Below are 21,916 nucleotides of genomic sequence, written 5' to 3' on the forward strand. Positions count from 1 at the left end.
TTTTAACATTGCACTATTTATCTCCTACTCGCCTCCCTGCCTGTCTCCAGCACTGCACCCAGGGACTAGCAGGGAGGGGACAGACCTTCCAGTGTGACGAGCACCCATCAGGTGCTAGTCAGGAAAGGGGAGTGTCAGTCTCTTATAGCACTTTCTCACTGAGGCGGTGGGGGTGTCGGCAGTAAAGCACCGCTATTTTTAGCGCCGTTGTAGCTGCGCTTTTAACCCCCGCTAGCGATCGATGAAGGGGTTAATAGCGCACATGTAGCACCGCTGCTGAAGTGCTGTGGTGGCGCTCCTAAAGCGCCCCAAAGATGCTGCTTGCTGGACTTATTTTAACATCCCACAAGCACACCGCTCCAGTGTGAAAGCACTCGGGCTTTCACACTGGAGTGACAGTAGAGGTGCTATTTTTAGTGCTAAAACGCCTTTAAAGCACCTCAGTGTGAAAGTAGCCTTAATGCTCAGCAGGAGCAAGTAAATGAGGCGCCAGGCACAATTACAAAAGAAAAAAAAACTTTATTCCTTCAGGTTACCATCACGCACAGAAGCACTTGGGTGCTCAGTACAAGCGCATGCTGAGCAGAGCTGAGCAGCGAAAATCCCTGTTAAAGGATAAGCACTATTTGTGTGAAATAAAATTATATAAATTCAAGTGGTTGTAAAGGCTGAAGCTTTTTTACATCTGACCATCCATTGAGCCTTCACAGGTCCGCCCATCTCTGCTGTGTAAATGTGTACAGAAACTGAGCAGGCATAGATATCAAACACTGACATCAATCCTTTTCAGCTCAGATTCAGCAGGGGATCTGCTCATTGATCCCCCTGCGGAGCTGTTCTATGTGAAAGGTGTCTATAGAAAGGCTTAAAGTTATATTAAACCCGAAAACAAAAAATGAATGTATTGCAGCTTTCTAGTTTTTATGTGGTAGCTGCATTCATATTCTTATTTTCGCCTTGTGATCTGGCCATTAAGTCTGTTATTTTTAAACTTCTCTTTTTTTTTTTTTTTTTTAACAGACCAATCTGTCCAGCAAAAGTTGCAGTTAGTTGTGATTGATTAAAAAATGTGGAGTTCAGCATTAAAGTGGTACTAAATTCAAAAATAAAAATGTATTAAATTGCAGCTTACCTGTTCTTAGATGTGGTGGCTGCATTTGTTTTTTTTGTTTTTTTTGTTTTTTTTGTTTTTTTAGGCTTTGTGATATAACAGACACAGGAGAACTTATTATTCTAATACAGAGGGGATGGGAGCTTTTAATGTTAAACATTAGAGCATCGGGGGGGTGGGTGCTGATACAAGCAGACAGCCAGAGGGGGAGATGGAGATGACACAGGAGACAGAAAGCAGCGCTGCGACTGATGGAGCCAGGTACACTGACACGTGTTAGGGCTCAGCAGCCCTGATATATCGTGGTCAGTGTACAGGGGGAAGGGCATAGCCAGGCAGGATCAGACCGGTATTACAGGTGATACAGGGGGCAAATGACAGCAGAAGCGCTTGCTGTAGAATATGCCTTAAGGGAACAGGACCTTTCTTCTTCTTTTTTTTTTTTTTTTTTTTTGAGGTTAACAACCGCTTTTACGTCGGTGATGGCTTGGGACCAGGAAGTGACAATCTTTTATGGAACTGATGTCAGTGACGGCTCAGGACCTGGTGGTGGCCATCTTTCACAGCTGTGACCTAGACAAAACAGCAGAGTCTCTCTCTCCGACACAGCAGCCCACTCAGATGGTCACCTCGAACTGTCCTTCACATGACTGCCCCAAGCCTAGGGATTCTCCTTTTTTTTTTTTTTTTTTTCCCCTTCCTCCCAGCATCCTGCACTGCTGGGACTTTTACTCTCATCCAGTCCACAGCATGATAGAGAACTGTCTCTGGGGACTTTATTCCCAATGAATCCAGGCGGCTCCCAGCAGTCTTTGTCTGCACAGCAGCTAATTACACTGTCCTCTGCTGTCCCAGATGGTGTTCAGGGTTCTCTGACTTCAACACAGCCCTAAAAAACATCTTGCTTTCTCTCTCTAGCTCTTTCATGGACAGGGAGAACAGCTGCAGTACTGTCTGTGTGTGTGTGTTATTGACAGCCTGGTCCATATGGCGGTGGGCAAGAGCGCTGTGGACCCAGGCTACAGCAAAAAAATCATGCTTTAACTGCTTATAAAGTTGTTAGCTGGAGTTCAACTCCAATTTGTTAGTCAAGCCCATCCAAATCTGCTAATATAACACCCTCCTCTTCCCAGACTAACAATGCTGCTATCCAAAGGTGTCTGCATTACATCTTCATCCAGAATGCAGACACAGGAAATGTGTTACTGGCTGAATCCACTGTGGCCACAACAGCTAAGGATTGGTAAGCTGTAATATATCGCATTTCTCCAAGCGTCTTCCAGGACAGCCCATGAGACCTAGGGCTCCTCCTACCAGGACAGGAAACACTTTACCCCCACCAGATAAAAGGGCATTCCTCCAGGCCCAATGTCAGTTATTGGTGTTTCCTCTGGATGGGAGGTAACATGTTCCTGGAACCTGGTCCCCTAGGTCTCATGAGCAGGGGCTCTAAATAGCTGTTTGGGGTACGTCACTAACCTTTTTCCAGGGAAGTTGGCTGTGCTGCTGTCCCCTGTTCTTAGTGCCTGGAGAGGGCCAGGACCAGGGTGATGTCGGGTCCCAAACGGGGTGCATAGCACAAAGGCTCACGCTGAGGTAGAGCATGGGGGTATCCTTTCCCCGCTGGCAGCGTGGCTTGTATGTGCAGGGGAAAGAGGAAGCTGCGGCGCTTGAGGGGGCGGAGATACTGCTCTCCAAGCCTTCCCGCAGGAAGTACCCAGCAAGGGGCACTTGGGGAAAAGACATCATCTGGCGCCGGAGACGCTGGTTCCGGTCTCCATAAACAGGGCAAACAGGGGACGTTGGCTGCTGGTGTTTTATGGTGAGAAGCAGCGAGGCTGTGGACGACTAGAGGGGCAGGATGGATACTTCTGCAGTACCTGCACAGGCAGTGGATGCGGTCCCCAACACCAGCACCTCACAGATAAGCCTGGAGTGTTTTGTCACCCTCTTGCGATCCTTGTGAGTGTTACCTCCCCCTCCCCCCTCTGTAGAATTGGGTGTAAGGGGACACATTTCCTCCCTCCTGCACGAGGTGTTACGGAGTGATGGGTGGCTTATAGTTACATTGTGGGTCATTTATTTTGTCTTGCAGACCAAGACCCAGGACAAGGCCCAAGCGCAGCCACCAAAAAGGAAATGTGCGGTTTACGCAAACAAATTGAGCTCCTCATGGAGCAAAGCAGTTTGCCGCACCTGTAGGGTCCATCTCCAATTAGGGCTTCAGTCAGTAGCACTCCACAGCAGGCGGAGAGTGAAGACTCTGAGGCTAAAGCCAGATCTACCCGATCTTCTCTGGAAGATTCAGGGTCAGATATAGGGCCCAGGGATAGAGAATCCACAAGGGGCTCAAGGTTTAAGTTATCTTTAGAAGATGTTGATGACTTATTAAAGGCTATCTATACAACACTTGAGTTGGAAGAGGAGGAGGTACAATTATCCAAACATGATCTTATGTACAAGGGTTTGCATAATAAAAAGTCTAGAGTTTTTCCAGTGCATAGTTCCCTTCCTGATACTATCAAACTGGAGTGGGAAAATCCAGAGAGAAAACCTTTCTTTTCTGGTAACCTAAAAAGGTTTCCATTCGATGAGGACACAGCGCAGCCGTGGAACAAAAATCCTAAGTTGGACGCACCTCTTTCAAAGGTTTCACAAAAATTGAACCAAGCGTTTGACGATATGGGCACGCTTAAGGACCCGATGGACATAAGGGGGGATATCCTTCTCCACAGAGCTTGGGATTCAGCTGTTGGAAATCTTAAACCAGCTCTGGCTTCCACATGTGTAGCCAGAAATTTGGAAGTATGGTTGACACAAATACAAACACATTTGTTGACAGGTACCTCTAGAGAGCAGATTTTGAAGTCTTTCCCTCTCCTTTTTCGTGCAGTGGGGTTTTTAGCTGATTCTTCCACAGAATCAGTAATAATGTCAGCCAGGACTTCGGCCTTAGTGAATTTGGCCAGAAGAAACCTATGGCTTAAAACCTGGTCAGATGCCGCCTCAAAGTTGTGCCTATGTGGGCTTCCCTTAACAGGTGATCATCTTTTTGGCCCAGGACTGCAGGAGGTGCTGGAACGCACAGCCAATAGGAAAAAGGCTTTTCCAGAGAAAAAGAAAAACCTGACAGCCAGAAAGTTTTTTTCGTGGCCAAAGTAGACAGCAAGGTCCTAGAGAAAAGGACAATAGGCCCAAAAAACATTGGACAGGGAACAGAGGTAGAGGGGGCGTCTTGCTTAATCCTTGTTTGATCCTTGAGAAAGTCACGTGTCAGTGACGCAACGCAAGGGAGGAGCCTGGGACGTTCACTGCTGTATGACACATCAAGCTGAGCAGCAGCGGCTTTTTCGATAAGCCTCGTCCACAACAGCTGACTGCGATCTGCATGCCTGTATGCCTTAATCAAACCGGGCGCACGTGAGTGTATCACTGAGCTGTTTGCTTGTGTACTTTCATCTAGTTCATCACGGAATGATCTATTTCTTTGTTTGTTTTTCATAAATCATCCGGTGTTGAGAACCAAACTACCAACACTATTGTGACTGAAGCTGGATGTAGTTAAAATCATGAACAACAATTACCACAAAAATTAAATCGCCTTATTGTAATAAGGCATGAACTGCTGGGCTAATCATACTTATTTCCTGGACTAATCTATCTCCGCTGAATAATTTACCTTATAATCGCATTTTACTGGTATCAATTCATATCCACTAAATTTGTTTAAATCACGATTTATCCATTTCAGCGCTTGGTTTTATGTTTATCATTATGTCTTGTTTAATCTGCCTCAACAACCCGCCAAGCCACAGTGACTCGTGTCCCCCAGTGGGAGGAAGATTAAGGAACTTTCTCTAGTCATCTTCCAGGACGGCATAACCTGAGAGATGACTGGTCCACCTGACAGGAAACACAATCAACATACAAGGTTAAAAGGCCCCTCCCTTCCCCCTGCACCTCAGTTCTTGATTGTGTTTCCCGGCAGCGAAACGTTTGTTGTTTTTTCTCAGACCTGAAGCTGGTAGCGGATGGTCCCCCCCTGAGGGCTGGACGCCAAAGCCGGGGAGGTTGGCGGGTCCAGCCATGGCCCTGTCCTTCTCAGGGGGTCCCCCAATGGCCGGGGGAGAGAGTCTTCCCCGGCAAGGAGCCTCCTGGGTACAGAGGGGTATCCCGGAACTCCTGTGAGCACATACCTCATGCTTTTTCCTTCCACCCAGTCAGGTACGGAGGTGATGAAGGAACTGGGGCTCAGGCTGGTGTCTAGGCCGCAGAGGGGGTAGAGGACGCCAGCCAGGTCGGTACCTAGGTGCCTTGTAGGGCTGGTGGAGGTCCTGGACTTCATAGGGAATGCTGAAGCTCCTGTGTATGGAGCAAGCATCCCAGGGTGGAGTAAGATGGCGGCGTTTCCGGTTCCGGGCGCTGTGACTTCCGACCTATGCCAAAATGGCGGATTCGGACACTAGAGGCCAAAATCCTCCCTCAGACAGCGGCTCTCCAACAAAATGGCGCAGATCATCGGTGTATAGGAAATAGACACTCAGAGCTCCAGGGAAAAGCAGGAGGCCTCACGATACTCCTCTCTTGGGGTCGGAAAACCTTGCAAAGCAGTAGATATGGATGTAGAGGAGGTAACAGCTGCACCCTTAGCCCAGGAAGAGGCCAGTGGTGGTGATTCCTCTTCCGTTTTGAATGTGGTGAAGTAAGAGGGGTCTTACCTACACCATGGGGGGGGGGGGGGAGATAGAGACACACAGAAAGTCTTAGGAAACTGGTTAAAGTTTGGACTTTGTCTTTTTTGTCTCCCTAGATCCTGGAAGCTCTGCTCAGGGGGCTCACAAGATCAAGGGCAAAAATCCCCCTTCTCCCAGGTCAAAAAGATGTGGGAACTGTAATGATAAGCTCCCACAGGACCATGTGAAACCTTTTTGCTATAGGTGCATACAGAAACTGTCTAGTAAGGAAACCTCACAGGTTATGAGGGACTTCCTTGCGGTATAGTCGGAGATGCTTTCTACCCTCCAGTCTATTAAGACAGCTATAGCACCTAAGGCGGATGATAGAGAAATCCTGTCCTCTAGAGAAGGCACTTTCTCTCAGGAATGTTTTTCAGATAGGGGTCAGAAAACCTCGCAAAAAGCCCCTTCCTCTGTCACTTCGGGAGTTGAGGAGTTTGAGGACCCAGAGGAGTCAGAGGAGGACTCATTAGAGGAAGGTGTAGACACAGACGCTGACAGCCAGGATAGTAACAGTCCTAGAGCTAGTAGCCATCTCTTTCCCGTGGAAGACATGAGGCAGTTACTTAGGGCGATCTAAGTCTCTGAGGATATCCCAGAACCTCCGGTTCAGGCGTCGGCCCGGGACAAGATGTACAGGGGTTTGGGAAAGCCTCAGTCCAGGGTGTTCCCAGTTCATCAGGCCCTAAAGGAGGTGATTTTAAGAGAGTGGAAAGAACCGGAAAGAAAGGTTCTTAGACTCAACTTGGAAGAGAAGGTTTCCTTTTGGGGAGGAAGAAGAGCAGAAATTCTTTAAAACCCCTAAGTTAGACGCAGCTCTGTCGCAGGTTTCAAAAAAAAATCTGACTTGTCTTTTGAGGATTCAGGGAACCTAAAAGACCAAATGGACAGAAGGGCGGATGCGCTTTTGCGCAGAGCATGGGATTCCAATGCGGCTGCCATGGCTCCTGCTTTGGCGTCAGCATGCGTGGCAAGAAACATGGACGCATGGTTAGGCAGACTTTCCAACCATGTTTCTAAATCACAGACTCGTTAGAAATAATAGGTAAGGCTGTGGCATATTTGGCAGATGCGGCTGTGGAGTCTGTCAGGAACACAGCCAAATCTGCGGCCCTCCTTAACTCCGCAAGAAGGGCAGTCTGGGTCAAATCATGGGAAGGGGACTATATGTCTAGATCAAGGCTATGTGGTTTGCCCTTTGAAGGTTCACAACTCTTTGGACCTGGCCTAGATCAGATGCTGTCAAGGTCAGCAGAAAAGGGAAAAAAGGTTCCCGGTTAAAGCTAAAGGAGAAAGGGGCAGGAAGTTTATTCGTCCCTCCTCTAACCAGGTTCAATTCAAAGGAAAAAAGGATGCGAATAGGAGGTGGGGAAAGGAAAAGAACGCACAAAAAGGTCGTCTGCTCTTTTCTGGACCTAAAGACGCCACCAAGCAGTCTAAGTGACGCCAGCATCAGCGTAGGGGGGAGATTGTCCCACTTTGTCCCTCAGTGGAAGAGGATCTCCGAAAGCCCCTATATCTTGCAGATTGTAACAGAGGGATATCGTCTGGAACTTCTCTCCCCTCCCCCTCAAAACTTTTTTCTGACCCGTCTCCCCAAGGAAACTTCAAAAGCTGTAGGGCTGTTGGACAGCTTGCAGGGATTGGCATTCCAGGAGGTGATCATCCCCATTCCACCGGAAGAGCTTTACCAAGGGTTTTACTCCCATGTATTTGTCGTTCAAAAACCGTCAGGGAAATGTCGCTTGATATTAAATCTCAGGACGTTGAACAGGTTTTTGCGACAAAAGAGCTTCCGGATGGAGAGTATATACATGGTGTGCAGGCATCTATTAAGGGGTGCGTTCTTAGCCACGATAGATCTGAGGGATGCTTACCTTCATATCCCGATCACCAGGGAACACCAGTCCCTGCTGAGATTCGCAGTCCTTACGAGCGAAGGGATTCAACGTTGGCAATTCCGAGCTCTTCCCTTTGGATTAGCTGCAAGCCCAAGGATCTTCACAAAGGTCCTGGCGGAGGTTGTAGCTTACCTACACCTACAGGGGGTGTCCCTTATACCCTACCTAGACGACCTTTTGGTATACGGCAATCCCTAGAGCAGGTGGAAGTAGACGTAGGCAGAGTGTTTTTCACTCTGGAGTCCTTGGGCTGGATAGTAAACAGAGAAATCTTTTCTGGCACCGTCCCAAATAAATGTGTTCCTGGGATATCTGGTGGATACAGAGGCTCAGAAACTGTTTCTTCCAGAGAAAAAACGGTTAAAGGTGGTTACAGCAGTATCATCTTTAAAAGAAGCCAGGGAGTGCTCTCGCAGGCATATCATGAGGGTTCTAGGTCTAATGACCTCGTGTATTCCAGCGGTTCCTTGGGCTCAGCTCCACTCCAGGGAGCTGCAGTTCTTCCTTTTTGTCCTCCTGGGACAAAAGGAGAGAGTCATTGGATGCAAGGGTGTCTAGTCCAACAAGAGTAAGGACCTCCCTAGATTGGTGGCTGGATCAGGACAAGCTCAGGTTGGGTCTACCGTGGGACCAGTGGAATCCCACAAGAATCACTACCGATGCAAGCGCCTGGGGTTGGGGCGCTCACCTGGGGGACATCCAGGCACAGGGAGCCTGGACGCCTTCTCAGGCAGGGGCATCCTCCAACCACAGGGAACTCCTGGCGGTGGGCCAGGCGTTAGTATCCTTTGGAGACAGGATTCAGGGCTTAGAGATCCAAGTCCTGTCAGACAATGTGACAACGGTCAGGGGAGCACCAGATCCAGGAAGCTACTGAGTCTAGTCCTGAACATCTTAAACTGGGCCGAAGAGAATCTTCAGTCCATATCGGCAGTTCACATAAGAGGAACCGCCAATGTGGTGGCAGACTTCTTAAGCCGGCAACCCATCCTCCAAGGGGAATGGGAGTTAAATCAGGAGGTATTTCTCCAGATAAGTCAGAAGTTCGGGATTCCGGATATAGATGTTTTTGCCCACAGAGGGAACAAAAAAGTGGATTGTTTTTTCTCTCTCAACAGAGAAGGGGGATCCCAGGGAGTGGACGCTCTGTCTCAGGACTGGGACTTCTGTCTAGCATACGCCTTTCCCCCACTAGTCTTAATACCACGGTTCTTAAAAAAAAATTGGCCCGCTCAGATTGCGGACTAATCCTTGTAGCCCCATGGTGGCCAAAAAGGACCTGGTTTGCCACTGAAAAAGTGGTCAATTTCTCCTCCGCTCCGTCTTCCAACCAGACGAGATCTTCTCCTACTGGGGCCAGTCCTACATCCTGACCCGGGATTCCTCAAACTGACGGCATGGTTCTTGAGGAGGAGATCCTTAGGGGCAAGGGTTGCTCTGATAGGGTAATTGAGACCCTCTTGGGCAGCAGGAAGCTGGTCACCAGGAGGACCTACTCCAAGGTTTGGAATTGCTTCTCACAGTGGTGCTGTGATAAGGAGGTGTCTTACCCTTCAGTACCAGTGGTACTGGAATTTTTACAAGCAGGGGTTGATCAGGGGATTTCTCCAAACACCTTGAGAGTACAGATAGCAGCGTTATCTGTATTTTTGGATCAGAGGCTCGCACTAGAGCCTCTGATTAAGAGATTTCTTCTGGCAAGGGAGAGGTTAACCCCTGTCAGGGTGAATGTATTCCCTCCATGGAATTTATCTCTGGTTTTGGAGGCGCTGACGAAAGCGCCCTTCGAACCAGCGCAAGAGATTTCAGTTAAGTTTTTGACTCTTAAGTTAGCGTTTCTGTTGGCCATAACCACAGCCAGAAGGGTGAGCGACCTACAGGCCCTGTCAGGTAAGGAGCCTTTTCTGTTGATTCTGGAGGATAGAGTGGTTCTTAGGACCCACTATATCTTCCCAAGGTCGCATCTAAGTTTAATAGATCTCAGGAGATCATTTTACCCTCCTTCTGTAATAATCCAAAGAATGAGAAGGAGAGGAAGTTTAATTTATTAGATGTCAGGAAATGTTTATTGACATATCTAGATAAAGGACTACAGAAAGTCGAATCATCTTTTAGTTTTATTTAGCGGCCCTAGAAAGGGAGGGCAGGCGTCTAAATCTACTGTGGCTAGGTGGATTAGGCAGACAATAACATTGGCCTATGAACAGACCGGTTCCCCAGTACCAGGGAACCTTAAGGCCCACTCAACAAGATCCTTGGCGGCCTCTTGGGCAGAGAGAGCTGGGGCCTCGATAGAACAGGTCTGTCGCACAGCCACTTGGGCGAAGCAGGATACCTTTTTGAAACACTATAGAGTGGAACTGCTGTCGCCCCAGGATCTGACATTTGGAAGAAAGGTGCTACAAGTGTTGGTCCCGCCCTGAGGTAGGCCTTGAACTCCTTGTCCATCCTCTCAGGTTATGCCGTCCTGGAAGATGACTAGAGAAAATTGACAGTTACTTACCGATAACTGTTTTTCTAGGATATCTTCCAGGATGGCAGGCCTACTTCCCACCCATGTTTTAATATAAGTACTACGGGAAGAGTTTCTCTCTGTCACCCGGATAACCTATTACTTTGGGAGAACTGGGGTGCAGGGGGAAGGGAGGGGCCTTTTAACCTTGTATGTTGGTTGTGTTCCCTGTCAGGTGGACCAGTCATCTCTCAGGTTATGCCGTCCTGGAAGATATCCTAGAAATTTTTCTCCCACAATGGGCAGCAGTCACCTCAAGTCCTTTCATCCTGGACCTAGTGATCAATGAGTACAGGCTGGAATTTTCTCGCCAACCACCAGAGCGGTTATTGGTCACCTTCCCTTCCCAAGATCGGGAAAAAGCGAAGGCTCTGGGTCTCCAAATTAGAGACTTATTAGATCAAAAAGTCTTGATCTCTATTCCCCGGTCAGATCAGGGCAAGGGGTTTTATCCCCATATATTTGTCATCAGAAAGCCGTCAGGAAAGTATCGGCTTATCCTGAACCTTCGGTCTTTAAACCGTTCAATCAGATACAAGCACTTTCAGATGGAGACAGTATTCACAATCAAAAACCTGCTTTACCCAAACTGCTTCATGGCCACTTTGGATTTGAGGGATGCTTACCTGCACATCCCTATCCATCCAGCCTTCCAAAGATTCTTGAGATTAGCAGTAAAGATGGGAACAGAGATTCAGCACTTTCAATTTCAAGCCCTCCCCTTCGGTCTGTCCTCAGCCCCGCGCATTTTTACAAAAGTGTTGGGGAAGGCGCTGGCTCCGCTAAGGTTAAAGGCGATAACTAATATCCCTTACCTGGACGACCTCCTTGTGGTGTCAGAGTCATACCAAAAGTTTATTAGCGGATCTCCAGACTGTACAAGACCTCCAGCAGTCTCTAGGCCGGTAAATAAACAAAGAGAAGTCTTCCTTAATTCTGGCCCAGAAGGTGACATATCTGGGGTACGACTTTTGCTCAGTAGACCAAAAAGTTTTTCTCCCACAGGAGAAGATCACAAAAATGGTGCAAACAATGTCAACCTTACAGACCAATCAGTCGGTCTCGCTGAGACAGGTTTCGAGAGCAGTGGGTCTGATGACCTCGTGCTTTCCCGCAGTGCCATAGGCAAGATTTCATCAACGTCCATTACAGCTGTCTCTATTAAGGGACTGGGATGGAGGGGCAAGGTCCCTGGAATCAGGGGTCTTGTTACCTGCCAGGGTAAAAAGAAGCTTGTGGTGGAGGAAAACCTGCACCTAACGAGGTCTCCCATGGTCCATTCCTTTATCCCAAAGGATCACTACGGATGCAAGTTCCTTGGGATGGGGAGCCAACCTCAGCAACGCAGTGGCACAAGGAGAATGGTCCTCGAGGGAAGCAAGAGCTTCATCGAATCAGAGAGAGCTGCTAGCGGTTCAGAGAGCCTTGCAGTCATTTTAGATGGAGTTCAAGGGTCACAATCTCCATATTCTATCCGACAATATCTCGACAGTTGCGTACCTCAACAAACAGGGAGGCATGAGGTGGCGGATACTTCAATCTATTGTCCAGGAGAATTTATCATGGACAGAAGGGAATCTAGCTTCAATTACAGCTGTGCACCTGAAGGGGACACAAAATTGTCTGGCAGATTATCTCAGCCGCTACCGGGTAGATCGAGACAATTGCTCCCTTCATCTCAAAGTCTTTGAGGATCTCACCAACAGATGGGAATGTCCCGAAGCAGACCTGTTCGCAAATCAGAACAACTGCAAGACAGAGAGGTTTTTTTCACTGAACCCAGCAGATCATTGGGGATCGATGCTCTGGCGAATCCATGGCCATTCGGCCTCTGTTACGCCTTTCCGCCGATCAGACTTATTCCGGAAGTCCTCCCGCAGTTTCTTCTAGAAGAAACAGATCTTATCCTAATCGCCCCTTTCTGGCCCAAGAGGCCATGGTTTTCCCTGCTACAGACTCTGGTCTCGGAGCCTCCGCTGAGTCTTCCGAAAAGAGAAGACTTACAATCGCAGGGTCCAGTGTCACACCCACAGGTGGTTTCCTTAAGCTTGACGGCTTGGTATCTGAAGAAAAGATACTGAGCGCCCAGGGGTTCTCTGACTAAGTAGTCAAGACTCTGGCAAATTGAAGAAAACCAGATACTAGAGCAGGGATCTTCAAACTACAGCCTTCCAGCTGTTGCAGAACTACACATCCCATGAGGCATTGTAAAACTCTGACATTCACAGACATGACTAGGCATGATGAGAATTGTAGTTCCTGAACAACTGGAGGGCCATAGTTTGAAGACCCCTGCACTAGAGCTATATATTCCAAGGTTTGGAAAAGATTTAACTCATGGTTATCTGAAAATCAAAGATTAACTCATGCTATTCCTTCAATTTTGGAATTTTTTCAAGAGGGTGTCGACAAAGGTCTTTCTGTTAGTACCTTAAAGGTACAGGCGGCAGCTATCAGTGTTTTCCTCCAGTTTTCTCTCCTGGAAAAACGCACTATAGCCAGATTTTTCAAATCAATTTCTAGGGCCAGGCCAGTAGTGTTGAGACGTTGTCCAACTTAGGACCTGTCCCTGGTACTTCAAACTCTGGTTGAATTTCCTTTTGAGCCCCTAGAGGATATTTCAGTTAAGTTGCTTACAGTAAAAACTAGAGCTGCACGATTCTGGCTAAAATGAGAATCACGATTTTTTTGCTTAGAGGATAGATCACGATTCTCTCACGATTCTCGCGGCGTAACATCATCTTTCACATTAAAACAAAAAAAATTGCGCTAACTTTACGGTTTCTTTTTTTTTATTTATTGAAGTGTATTTTTTCCCAAAAAATTGCATTTGAAAGACTGCTGGGCAAATACAGTGCGACATAAAATATTGCAGCAATTGCCATTTTATTCCATATTATAATATATATATATATATATATATATATATATATATATATATATATATATATATATATATATATATATATATATATATATATATATATATATATATATATATTTTATCTCTAATGTTTGGGGGTTCCAAGTAATTTTTTTTAGCAAAAAATATTGATTTTAACTTAAGAAAGAAGTGTCAGAAAAAGATTTAGACTTTAAGTGGTTAAACTTCCTGCATTTACAGGTTGTTTAAAGCTTGGCAGATTGCCCAGGTTATTTGTTTACACAGAGAAGTTCTATCCCTTTGATCTAAGAAGGAAGTTAGATACAATGTTTCAAGTTCTAAACTTGGCAGAATGCCTGGATGTTTTCTTTTGACAGCTGAGTGAGCAGATAATCTCTCCACTTGTTTATATGAAAGAATCGTCAAACTCAGCAAGAGAGATCGTCAGGGGAGGTGAATCGAGATCACGATTTTTTAACGATTAATTGTGCAGCTCTAGTAAAAACTATTTTTCTTGTAGCTATTACCTCAGCTCGTAGGGTAAGTGAGTTACAGGCCCTATCAGTGAGGGAACCTTTTCTCACGATTTTTGAGGATTGAGTTGTCTTAAGAACTGATCCAGGTTTTTTGCCTAAGGTGGCCAGTACATTCCACCGATCTCAGGACATCGTACTGCCAACCTTTTGTAGTTTGCCACAGGGCGACCAAGAAAGAAAGTTTCGTTTTTTTAGACATGAGAAGGATACTCCTCGTTTATCTTGAGGTCACCAAGGCCTTTAGAAAAACTGATGCCTTGTTTGTCCTCTTTTCAGGAACACACAGGGGAAATAGTGCATCTAAAGCCACGTTAGCTAGATGGACAAAGCAAACTATCTCTGAAACTTACAAAATTAGGTTGGTTCCTCTGCCTTTTGTTACTGCACACTCAACAAGAGCCTTGTCTACGTCTTGGGCTGAGAGGGCTGGTGCCTTACCGGAAAAAATTTGCAGGGCTACCACATGGCCCAGTTATTTGACCTTCATTAAACATTATCGCCTGGATCTCCTATCTGCTCAGGAGCAGGCGTTTGGTCGTAATGTCCTTCAGGAAGTTGTCCCTCCCTAGACTGGTAAGTTCTGGCTCATTGTCTCATGGGCTGTCCTGGAAGATGCTTGGAGAAAAGCTGAGTTAGACTTACAGGTAACTCCTTTTCTGAGAGTCTTCCAGGACAGCCGGATTCCCACCTGGTTTTGTCTGAAATTATGTGTATTATGCATATGTTTTGCAGGGACGTCCTGCGGTTCTTGATAAGACTGACATGGGGCCTGGAGGGTAACGTGCTTCCTGTCCTGGTAGGAGGGGCCCTAGGTCTCATGGGCTGTCCTGGAAGACTCTTAGAAAAGGAGTTACTGGTAAGTCTAACTCAGCTTTTTTATTTTTAGGGTTTATTACAGTTTTCATTTAAATCCATCCCAATCTTTTGTGTCTAACACTACCCTCACCCCAGAATGGGGTTGTGACCTGTCCACACAATTTTAAAGGAATGCACCAACATGCCTCCATCCCAATTGGTACAAGAAGAATTAGAGGATAGAAGCGGGACTTTGCGTGAGGCATGTTAGTGGGTGTGCAAGGGTAAATGGTGTGATATGATGTCTAGGGTTTACATTATTGTATCTACAAAGGATTTGCAAGGTAGTGATGGTAAAAAAGTTTAATGACATAAATCCTAAAACATAGTACAATCATGAATGAAAGCATCATGGGGCACAGTTGGACATATATAGACAGTATATTAAAAGGCGTAATTCAAACACAATTTGTACAGTTACAAAAAGGAATACATTATACAGTAAGTTGATATTTGCATCCATAGTTCTTAACTCAATGCGTTTCTTGGCTTACAACCAAGCATTAGGAGTCCGATGCAATTTAACTGCATTTAAGACAATAAAACAACTATTAGTATACAGACAAATATGTAAAGAAAGGGTACACAAGAAATCTGAATGTCAATGGTACTCACAGGCAGTGCATTGGTCGGTAACAACCAATGCACTCAAGTGCAGCAGTGGTCTGGGTATGCAAAGTCTCCCCCCCGGGGTTGAGGCAGAGAGCTCGCCCCGAAAAGTAATCTTGCTTGTGTTTTTGCTTTCCCATTTCTTTTTAAATGCTATATATGATTTTCATCATCATAGCTTATCCAACTCCATGCATACCTATCGTATATAAAAAAAAAAATTCTTTTTTTGTTATTTTTCTTTAGTCAAGAGATTTACTGATTCAATTCAGGGCTAAAGTTCCTATATTTCACACTTTTTTGCATACTGATTAAATTCAGTGCAAAGAGTGATTATTTATTTTGTTACCTTTCATGCAATACATTGATTTTCTTTAGTCAAGAGATTTACTGATTCAATTCAGGGCTAAAGTTTATATTTCACACTTTTTGCATACTGATTAAATTCAGTGCAAGGAATGACTGTTTATTTTGTTATTTTTCTTGCCATATATTGATTAAATTCAAGGCGATTTTGTTTTTCGTTCTTCTTCCCTTTCCCTCTCATTGTCTCTCTTCCAATTAATCTTTGATTTCTCATTACAGCTCACACACCCTATTGCTACTGCTTCCGAGGTGCAGTTTGGTGCTGGTGTTGACCGGGTCTATCTTCCGGGGTTGCGATGCGCCCAGCTCACGACCCGTCACCCGTCTTGATACACGACGGGGGCGGGCCCTGACCTTGGCGCATCAGCGTCATGTTTACCACGCCCCGCATGCGGCGCCTTGGGCTGCCGTATTGCGGGAGTCAGTAGAGGTTTTCCATCCCTGGGCTTTTGCGCTGCGGGGATGGGAGGCGGCCGCGATTGGACATCGTGGCTCGCCTTCCCTCCCCCCTTGTGACATCTTCACGCCCTCACATGACGTTGGCGTGAGCACGCCCACGGTATATAGCGGCGGCCTTTGGCCGGGTACTCTGATGTTTGGCCATGGGGCATCTGGCTTTGCCCGTCACACATACAACACAGGTAACCATTCCTCACACCTCTATTCTGGTTTATGGATAGGAGCACTGCCCTCTCAGCTGCACACACACTTCATTTCACTCACATCTTCAACATTCCCTATCAGTCTTTGGCTTCCCATAACACACATACCTATCCACCCTTTGGCTTTCAGCTGGCACTATTATATCCACCCTTCCTATTCACACCTCGGGTTATGTTCACTTCATCTCTTTTTCACTTTTCCCCACAGCTCTTCCATTGTTATGCGGCCTCGCAGTTTGCCCCTACCTGGCGTTCCTTGGGGTGCTTTGGTCAACATGGAGGCTATGGCCGACGGGTTTTTGGGGCGAGCTCTCTGCCTCAACCCCGGGGGAGACCTTGCAGACCCAGACCGCTGCTGCACTTGAGTGCATTGGTTGTTACCGACCAATGCACTGCCTGTGAGTGCCATTGACATTCAGATTTCTTGTGTACCCTTTCTCTACATATTTGTCTGTATACTAATAGTTGTTTTATTGTCTTAAATGCAGTTAAATTGCATCGGACTCCTGATGATTGGTTGTAAGCCAAGAAACGTGTTGAGTTAAGAACTATGGATGCAAATATCAACTTACTGTATAATGTATTCCTTTTTGTAACTGTACAAATTGTGTTTTGAATTACGCCTTTTAATATACTGTCTATATATGTCCAACTGTGCCCTATGATGCTTTCATTCATGATTGTACTATGTTTTAGGATTTATGTCATTAAACTTTTTTACCATTATTACCTTGCAAATCCTTTGTAGATACAATAATGTAAAGGATTTACCCTAGACATCATATCACACCATTTACCCTTGCACACCCACTAACATGCCTCACGCAAAGTCCCGCTTCTATCCTCTAATTCTTCTTGTACCCTCACCCCAGATTGATAATGCTGCTGTCCAAAGGTGCCTGTTGCTCATCCATCCATTGTGGATACATCGTAAGACAGGAAGTTTTATTTGGCGGATTAACAGGGAAAAATCCTAACAAAAAAAAAAAAAGTCACTAGATCAAAGGATTGGTATGCGGTATTATAGTACATTTTTGCTTTTGGGTTTAATATCACTTTAAGTATGTTTAGCCCCTGCTGATGCTTTGTTTCACTAAATGTACAGCATTGCTGCAGAGTGATGTGAATTTTCTAAACGTGATGCTGCTTGATGTCTTCCAGGCGACAAAGGATCCGTATCTGCATAGAGCTGCATGTAGCTACCACACCTGTTCATAAAAAGGTGTGTATACTTTTATCTGTGATCTGATGTTTACTTGAAGAAGGCTGATATTTGCTCTACTAGGGGAAAAAAAAGTGGATTTAACCATTGATTTTTTTTTTTGTATGTCTGGTTCAATTGTCTCATTAGTATAACATCTCAACAGTCTTCATGCAATTGCTCTAATGTAGGTAGGTATGAGTGCATCTTATATGATGGTGTCACACTACAACTGCCAGCTGAAGAGGCTTCAGGGGTTGGGTGGAGGAAGCCTGCCACAGAAAGGAATAAGGTATTACATCTTCTTCCTCCACCCCTAGACTTGAGTAGTGTTGGGGGGGTACACTGGGAGGATATTTTTTGGTCTGGTGCATGGAGTGGGCCTTTTGGACCTAGTGTTCCTAATGTTATTCGATCATGTAGTCAAGTAGAGGTTCTTCATAACTGAGGTTATGGAAAATACTGGAAAATACCAAAAATAACACATATGTTGATCTGTTATTGGCATTAACGCAGCAATTTTTCTTATATCCCTCTGGTAGAGCTGTTGATTTTCTGTTTCTTATAGCCAGGTGACGGCGCTGTTTGTTCTGCAGTAAAATCACTGCAGAGTTTTTATTTTATAGACATGTGATTTCAAATGGAGAAATTAAAGCCAAACTTTAGATAATGTTTAGGCCATTTCCACATGGACATAATAAGTTAATGATGTTGATACTCAGGATTAAGGATGGGCTCGGGCGTGTTCGCACACTCCACTTGCAGAGACTGCCAGGAAGTTGGCACGGCGCTGTGCTAATCACAGGCAGTGAGACATTTCCCAATCTCTGCAGCCGCACATCAGGAAAATGTCTCATTGCCTGTTATTAGCACAGCGCCGTGCCGATTTCCTGGTGGGCTCTGCACATGGAGTGTACGAACACGCCCGAGCCCATCCTTACTCAGGATCTTGTTAACAGATCCCGAGTAAAATGTTTGTTAATCTTGCGTAGGCAGTGGCTATAGTGGTTAAAGTGATTGTAAAGTCTTGTGGTTTTTTTTTTTCTATAGAAATAACAAACATGTTATACTTACCTGCTCTGTTGTAGTGGATTTGCACAGAGCAGCCCAGATCCTCCTCTTCTCGGGTCCCTCTTCTGTGCTCCTGGCCCCCTCCCTCCTGTTGAGTGCCCCCACAGCAAGCATCTTGCCTGGCAGACCAGCCCCTCTCTTCTGATTGGCTAGCTGACTTTGACAGCAGCAGCAGCCAATGGCGCTGCTGCTGTGTCTCAGCCAATCAAGAGGGAGAGTCTCGGACGGTCGAGACACTTGTGCACATCGCTGGACAGAGATGGGGCTCAGGTAAGTATTAGGGGGCTGAAGGGGCTGCTACACACAGAAGGCTTTTTATCTTAATGCATTAAGATAAAAAACCTTCTGACTTTAGAACCCCTTTAAGGCTCCAGCCCTCGCTGCTCATGGTGACAGGTTTGAGACCCACTACAGTAGGTAATAAAAAAAAAAAAAAAAAATTATGAATATAAAGGTATAAAAAGACCTTGTGTATGCATATTAGAGACGTACCGAAATTTCGCGACCAAAATATATTGGGCGAAAATGGTGTTTTCGGGATTATACTAATAGAGAAAAAGGTGCCAAACCAACCATCAAAAACATAACATGGGTGTGTTGTTGATGCGTTATTCCTGCGTTTTCAATGCACGAGAAGGTGCGTGTTTGGTGCGTTTTTTTTAACACCACGCAAGAGACGCGAGGAAGCGCGAGGGACCGATGTGAAGAAATTCAGACCCCTTTCACACTGAGGCAGTTCAAGTTTTTTAGCGATAGAAATAGCCTCTAAATAGCACCTGAAAATCGCCTCCCATTCATTTTGGTGTGTCTTTTCACACTGGGGTGGAGCGCTTGCATGATGTTAGGAAAAGTCCTGCTAGCAGCATCTTTGGGACGGTTTGGGAGTGCTGTATTTAGCCCAGAAAACGAATGTACTGAATGGGCAGCGCTTCCAACGCGCCTGAAAAGTGCTTTGGAAGCGCCGCAACATGGGCGCTATTAACCCCTTCTTTGGGATTAAAAGCGCGCCGCTAAAACGAGCGGTGCTTTAGCGCGAACACGGCCGTGCCCCCAGTGTGAAAGGGGTTTAATAGAATTTAAAGGGATGCATTTTCCTTGAGCTTTTCTTGCGCTAAAGTTGCTGACAATAAATTCATATTACCGTATTTATCGGCGTATAACACGTGCCGGCGTATAACACGCACCCCAAGTTTAGGAGGGAATTTTAAGGAAAAAAACTTTTAGGAGTAAAGTTTAAGGAAGAAAAACTTACATTAAAATGCCCATCAATGCAGCGTTATCTGTGTCCATCTGCAGCCTTTTCAGTGTCAGTGCAGCCTTGCTCCAGTGTCTATTGCAGCCTTGTCAGTGCAGCTTTGCTTGTCAGTGCAGCTTTGCTTGTCAGTGCAGCTTTGCTTGTCAGTGCAGCTTTGCTTGTCAGTGCAGCTTTGCTTGTCAGTGCAGCTTTGCTTGTCAGTGCAGCTTTGCTTGTCAGTGCAGCTTTGTCAGTGCAGCTTTGTCAGTGCAGCCTTGTCAGTGCAGCCTTGTCAGTGCAGCCTTGTCAGTGCAGCCTTGTCAGTGCAGCCTTGTCAGTGCAGCCTTGTCAGTGCAGCCTTGTCAGTGCAGCCTTGTCAGTGCAGCCTTGTCAGTGCAGCCTTGTCAGTGCAGCCTTGTCAGTGCAGCCTTGTCAGTGCAGCCTTGTCAGTGCAGCCTTGTCAGTGCAGCCTTGTCAGTGCAGCCTTGTCAGTGCAGCCTTGTCAGTGCAGCCTTGTCAGTGCAGCCTTGTCAGTGCAGCCTTGTCAGTGCAGCCTTGTCAGTGCAGCCTTGTCAGTGCAGCCTTGTCAGTGCAGCCTTGTCAGTGCAGCCTTGTCAGTGCAGCCTTGTCAGTGCAGCCTTGTCAGTGCAGCCTTGTCAGTGCAGCCTTGTCAGTGCAGCCTTGTCAGTGCAGCCTTGTCAGTGCAGCCTTGTCAGTGCAGCCTTGTCAGTGCAGCCTTGTCAGTGCAGCCTTGTCAGTGCAGCCTTGTCAGTGCAGCCTTGCCCCAGTGCAGCCTTGCCCCAGTGCAGAATTGTCAGTGCAGCCTTGCTCCAGTGTCCATTGCAGCCTTGCCCCAGCGCAGCCTTGCTCCAGTGCAGCTTTGTGGGATCGCCGCGATCCCTGCCGACATACACAGCCGTGTGTAAATTCAAATATGGCGCCGAGACTGCAGGGACTCGGCGGAGCCAAGATACACATACCCGAGAGTCCTCGGCTTTTCTGGGCGCCGCTTACAGGGCGGGACTGTAAGCGGCGCCCAGAAAAGCCGAGGACTCTCGGGTATGTGTATCTTGGCTCCGCCGAGTCCCTGCAGTCTCGGCGCCGTATTTGAATTTACACACGGATGTGTATGTCGGCGGCGATCGCTCCGATCACACGAAATTGGGGGGGGAGGGGGGGGGGGGATCGGCCTATAACACGCACCCACGATTTTCCCCTGATTTTCAGGGGAAAAAAGTGCGTGTTATATACCGATAAATACGGTAATTTAAATTCATGATATTAATTAAAAAGTCGAATAGAATATAATTTTTTTATAAAAATATATATATTTTTTTTAAAACTGTCATTTTCGGTTTCGGCCAAGTGCATCCTGAATTTTCGGTTTCGGCACCAAAATTTCCTAATTTTCACCTCCTAATGCATATACCCTTGTAAAACTCTTCTTCATTGCCAATGTCGCAATATGTGTGTGAATACGCATGTATAAATCCATGTATGCGCGTTTACTGCACTCAGTCTAATTAAAAAATGTAATAGAAAAATTTATATTTTTGTTTATGGCTCTGTACTAATTAGGAATCGACCGATATCGTTTTTTCGGTGCCGATATGATACCGATATTTCTGCTACCTACATTTTTTTTTTTTTTTACAAAGAAAACGTTGTTTATTTGAAAAGAGTACATGTATGCAGATCATACGATGTATTGGCATACATCAAAGCGTATGGCGTTGGAAAACATAACAGGTAACATTAGTTCTTTCTTTATGAACAGGGCACGTGTGGACATTCATTTATACTTTTAAACCTGCAATTACATATTATATGCACATGTCATTAAATATTGTGTCTGTTGTACATTAAGTACTTGATTACCCTACTGAGATATTATCATCTATTGTGTTACATGAGGCCGCACTGTTCAACCAGGACTCCCATATTTTCCCATATTTAGATGGACAACCCCTATGGGCATATATTTCCTTTTTGAAAGGTAGAACTTTATTGACGGTTGCTATCCATTCCTGAAATGTTGCTGGATCTAATCTTAACCATTTTCTAGCTATGAGCAACCTGGCTATGAATAATGTTTCTTTGAGAAATGTGATATGGAATTTGTCCGAGTCTGGATCCGGGAATATTCCAAGTATACATTGTTTGGGGCATAGTTTGAGGGGGGATCCCATTTCGTCATGGATGAATCGCACTATATGGGACCAATAGTCTTGTATAACT

General features: G+C 45.9%; 1 protein-coding gene across 2 annotated transcripts in view; it reads left to right on the forward strand.

Moving 5' to 3' along the window:
• SASS6 (SAS-6 centriolar assembly protein) overlaps nt 1–21,916 on the forward strand; it is a 139,557-nt gene that overhangs the window by 4,970 nt on the left and 112,671 nt on the right. For both annotated transcript variants that reach the window (XM_073593047.1, XM_073593049.1), the window contains one exon: nt 17,334–17,394. In XM_073593047.1, coding sequence (XP_073449148.1) covers nt 17,334–17,394 — 61 coding nt within the window. The remainder of the gene's footprint in view (nt 1–17,333; nt 17,395–21,916) is intronic.

Source organism: Aquarana catesbeiana, linkage group LG07 (genome assembly GCF_042186555.1).
Source record: "Aquarana catesbeiana isolate 2022-GZ linkage group LG07, ASM4218655v1, whole genome shotgun sequence".
NCBI classification, from domain to species: domain Eukaryota; kingdom Metazoa; phylum Chordata; class Amphibia; order Anura; family Ranidae; genus Aquarana; species Aquarana catesbeiana.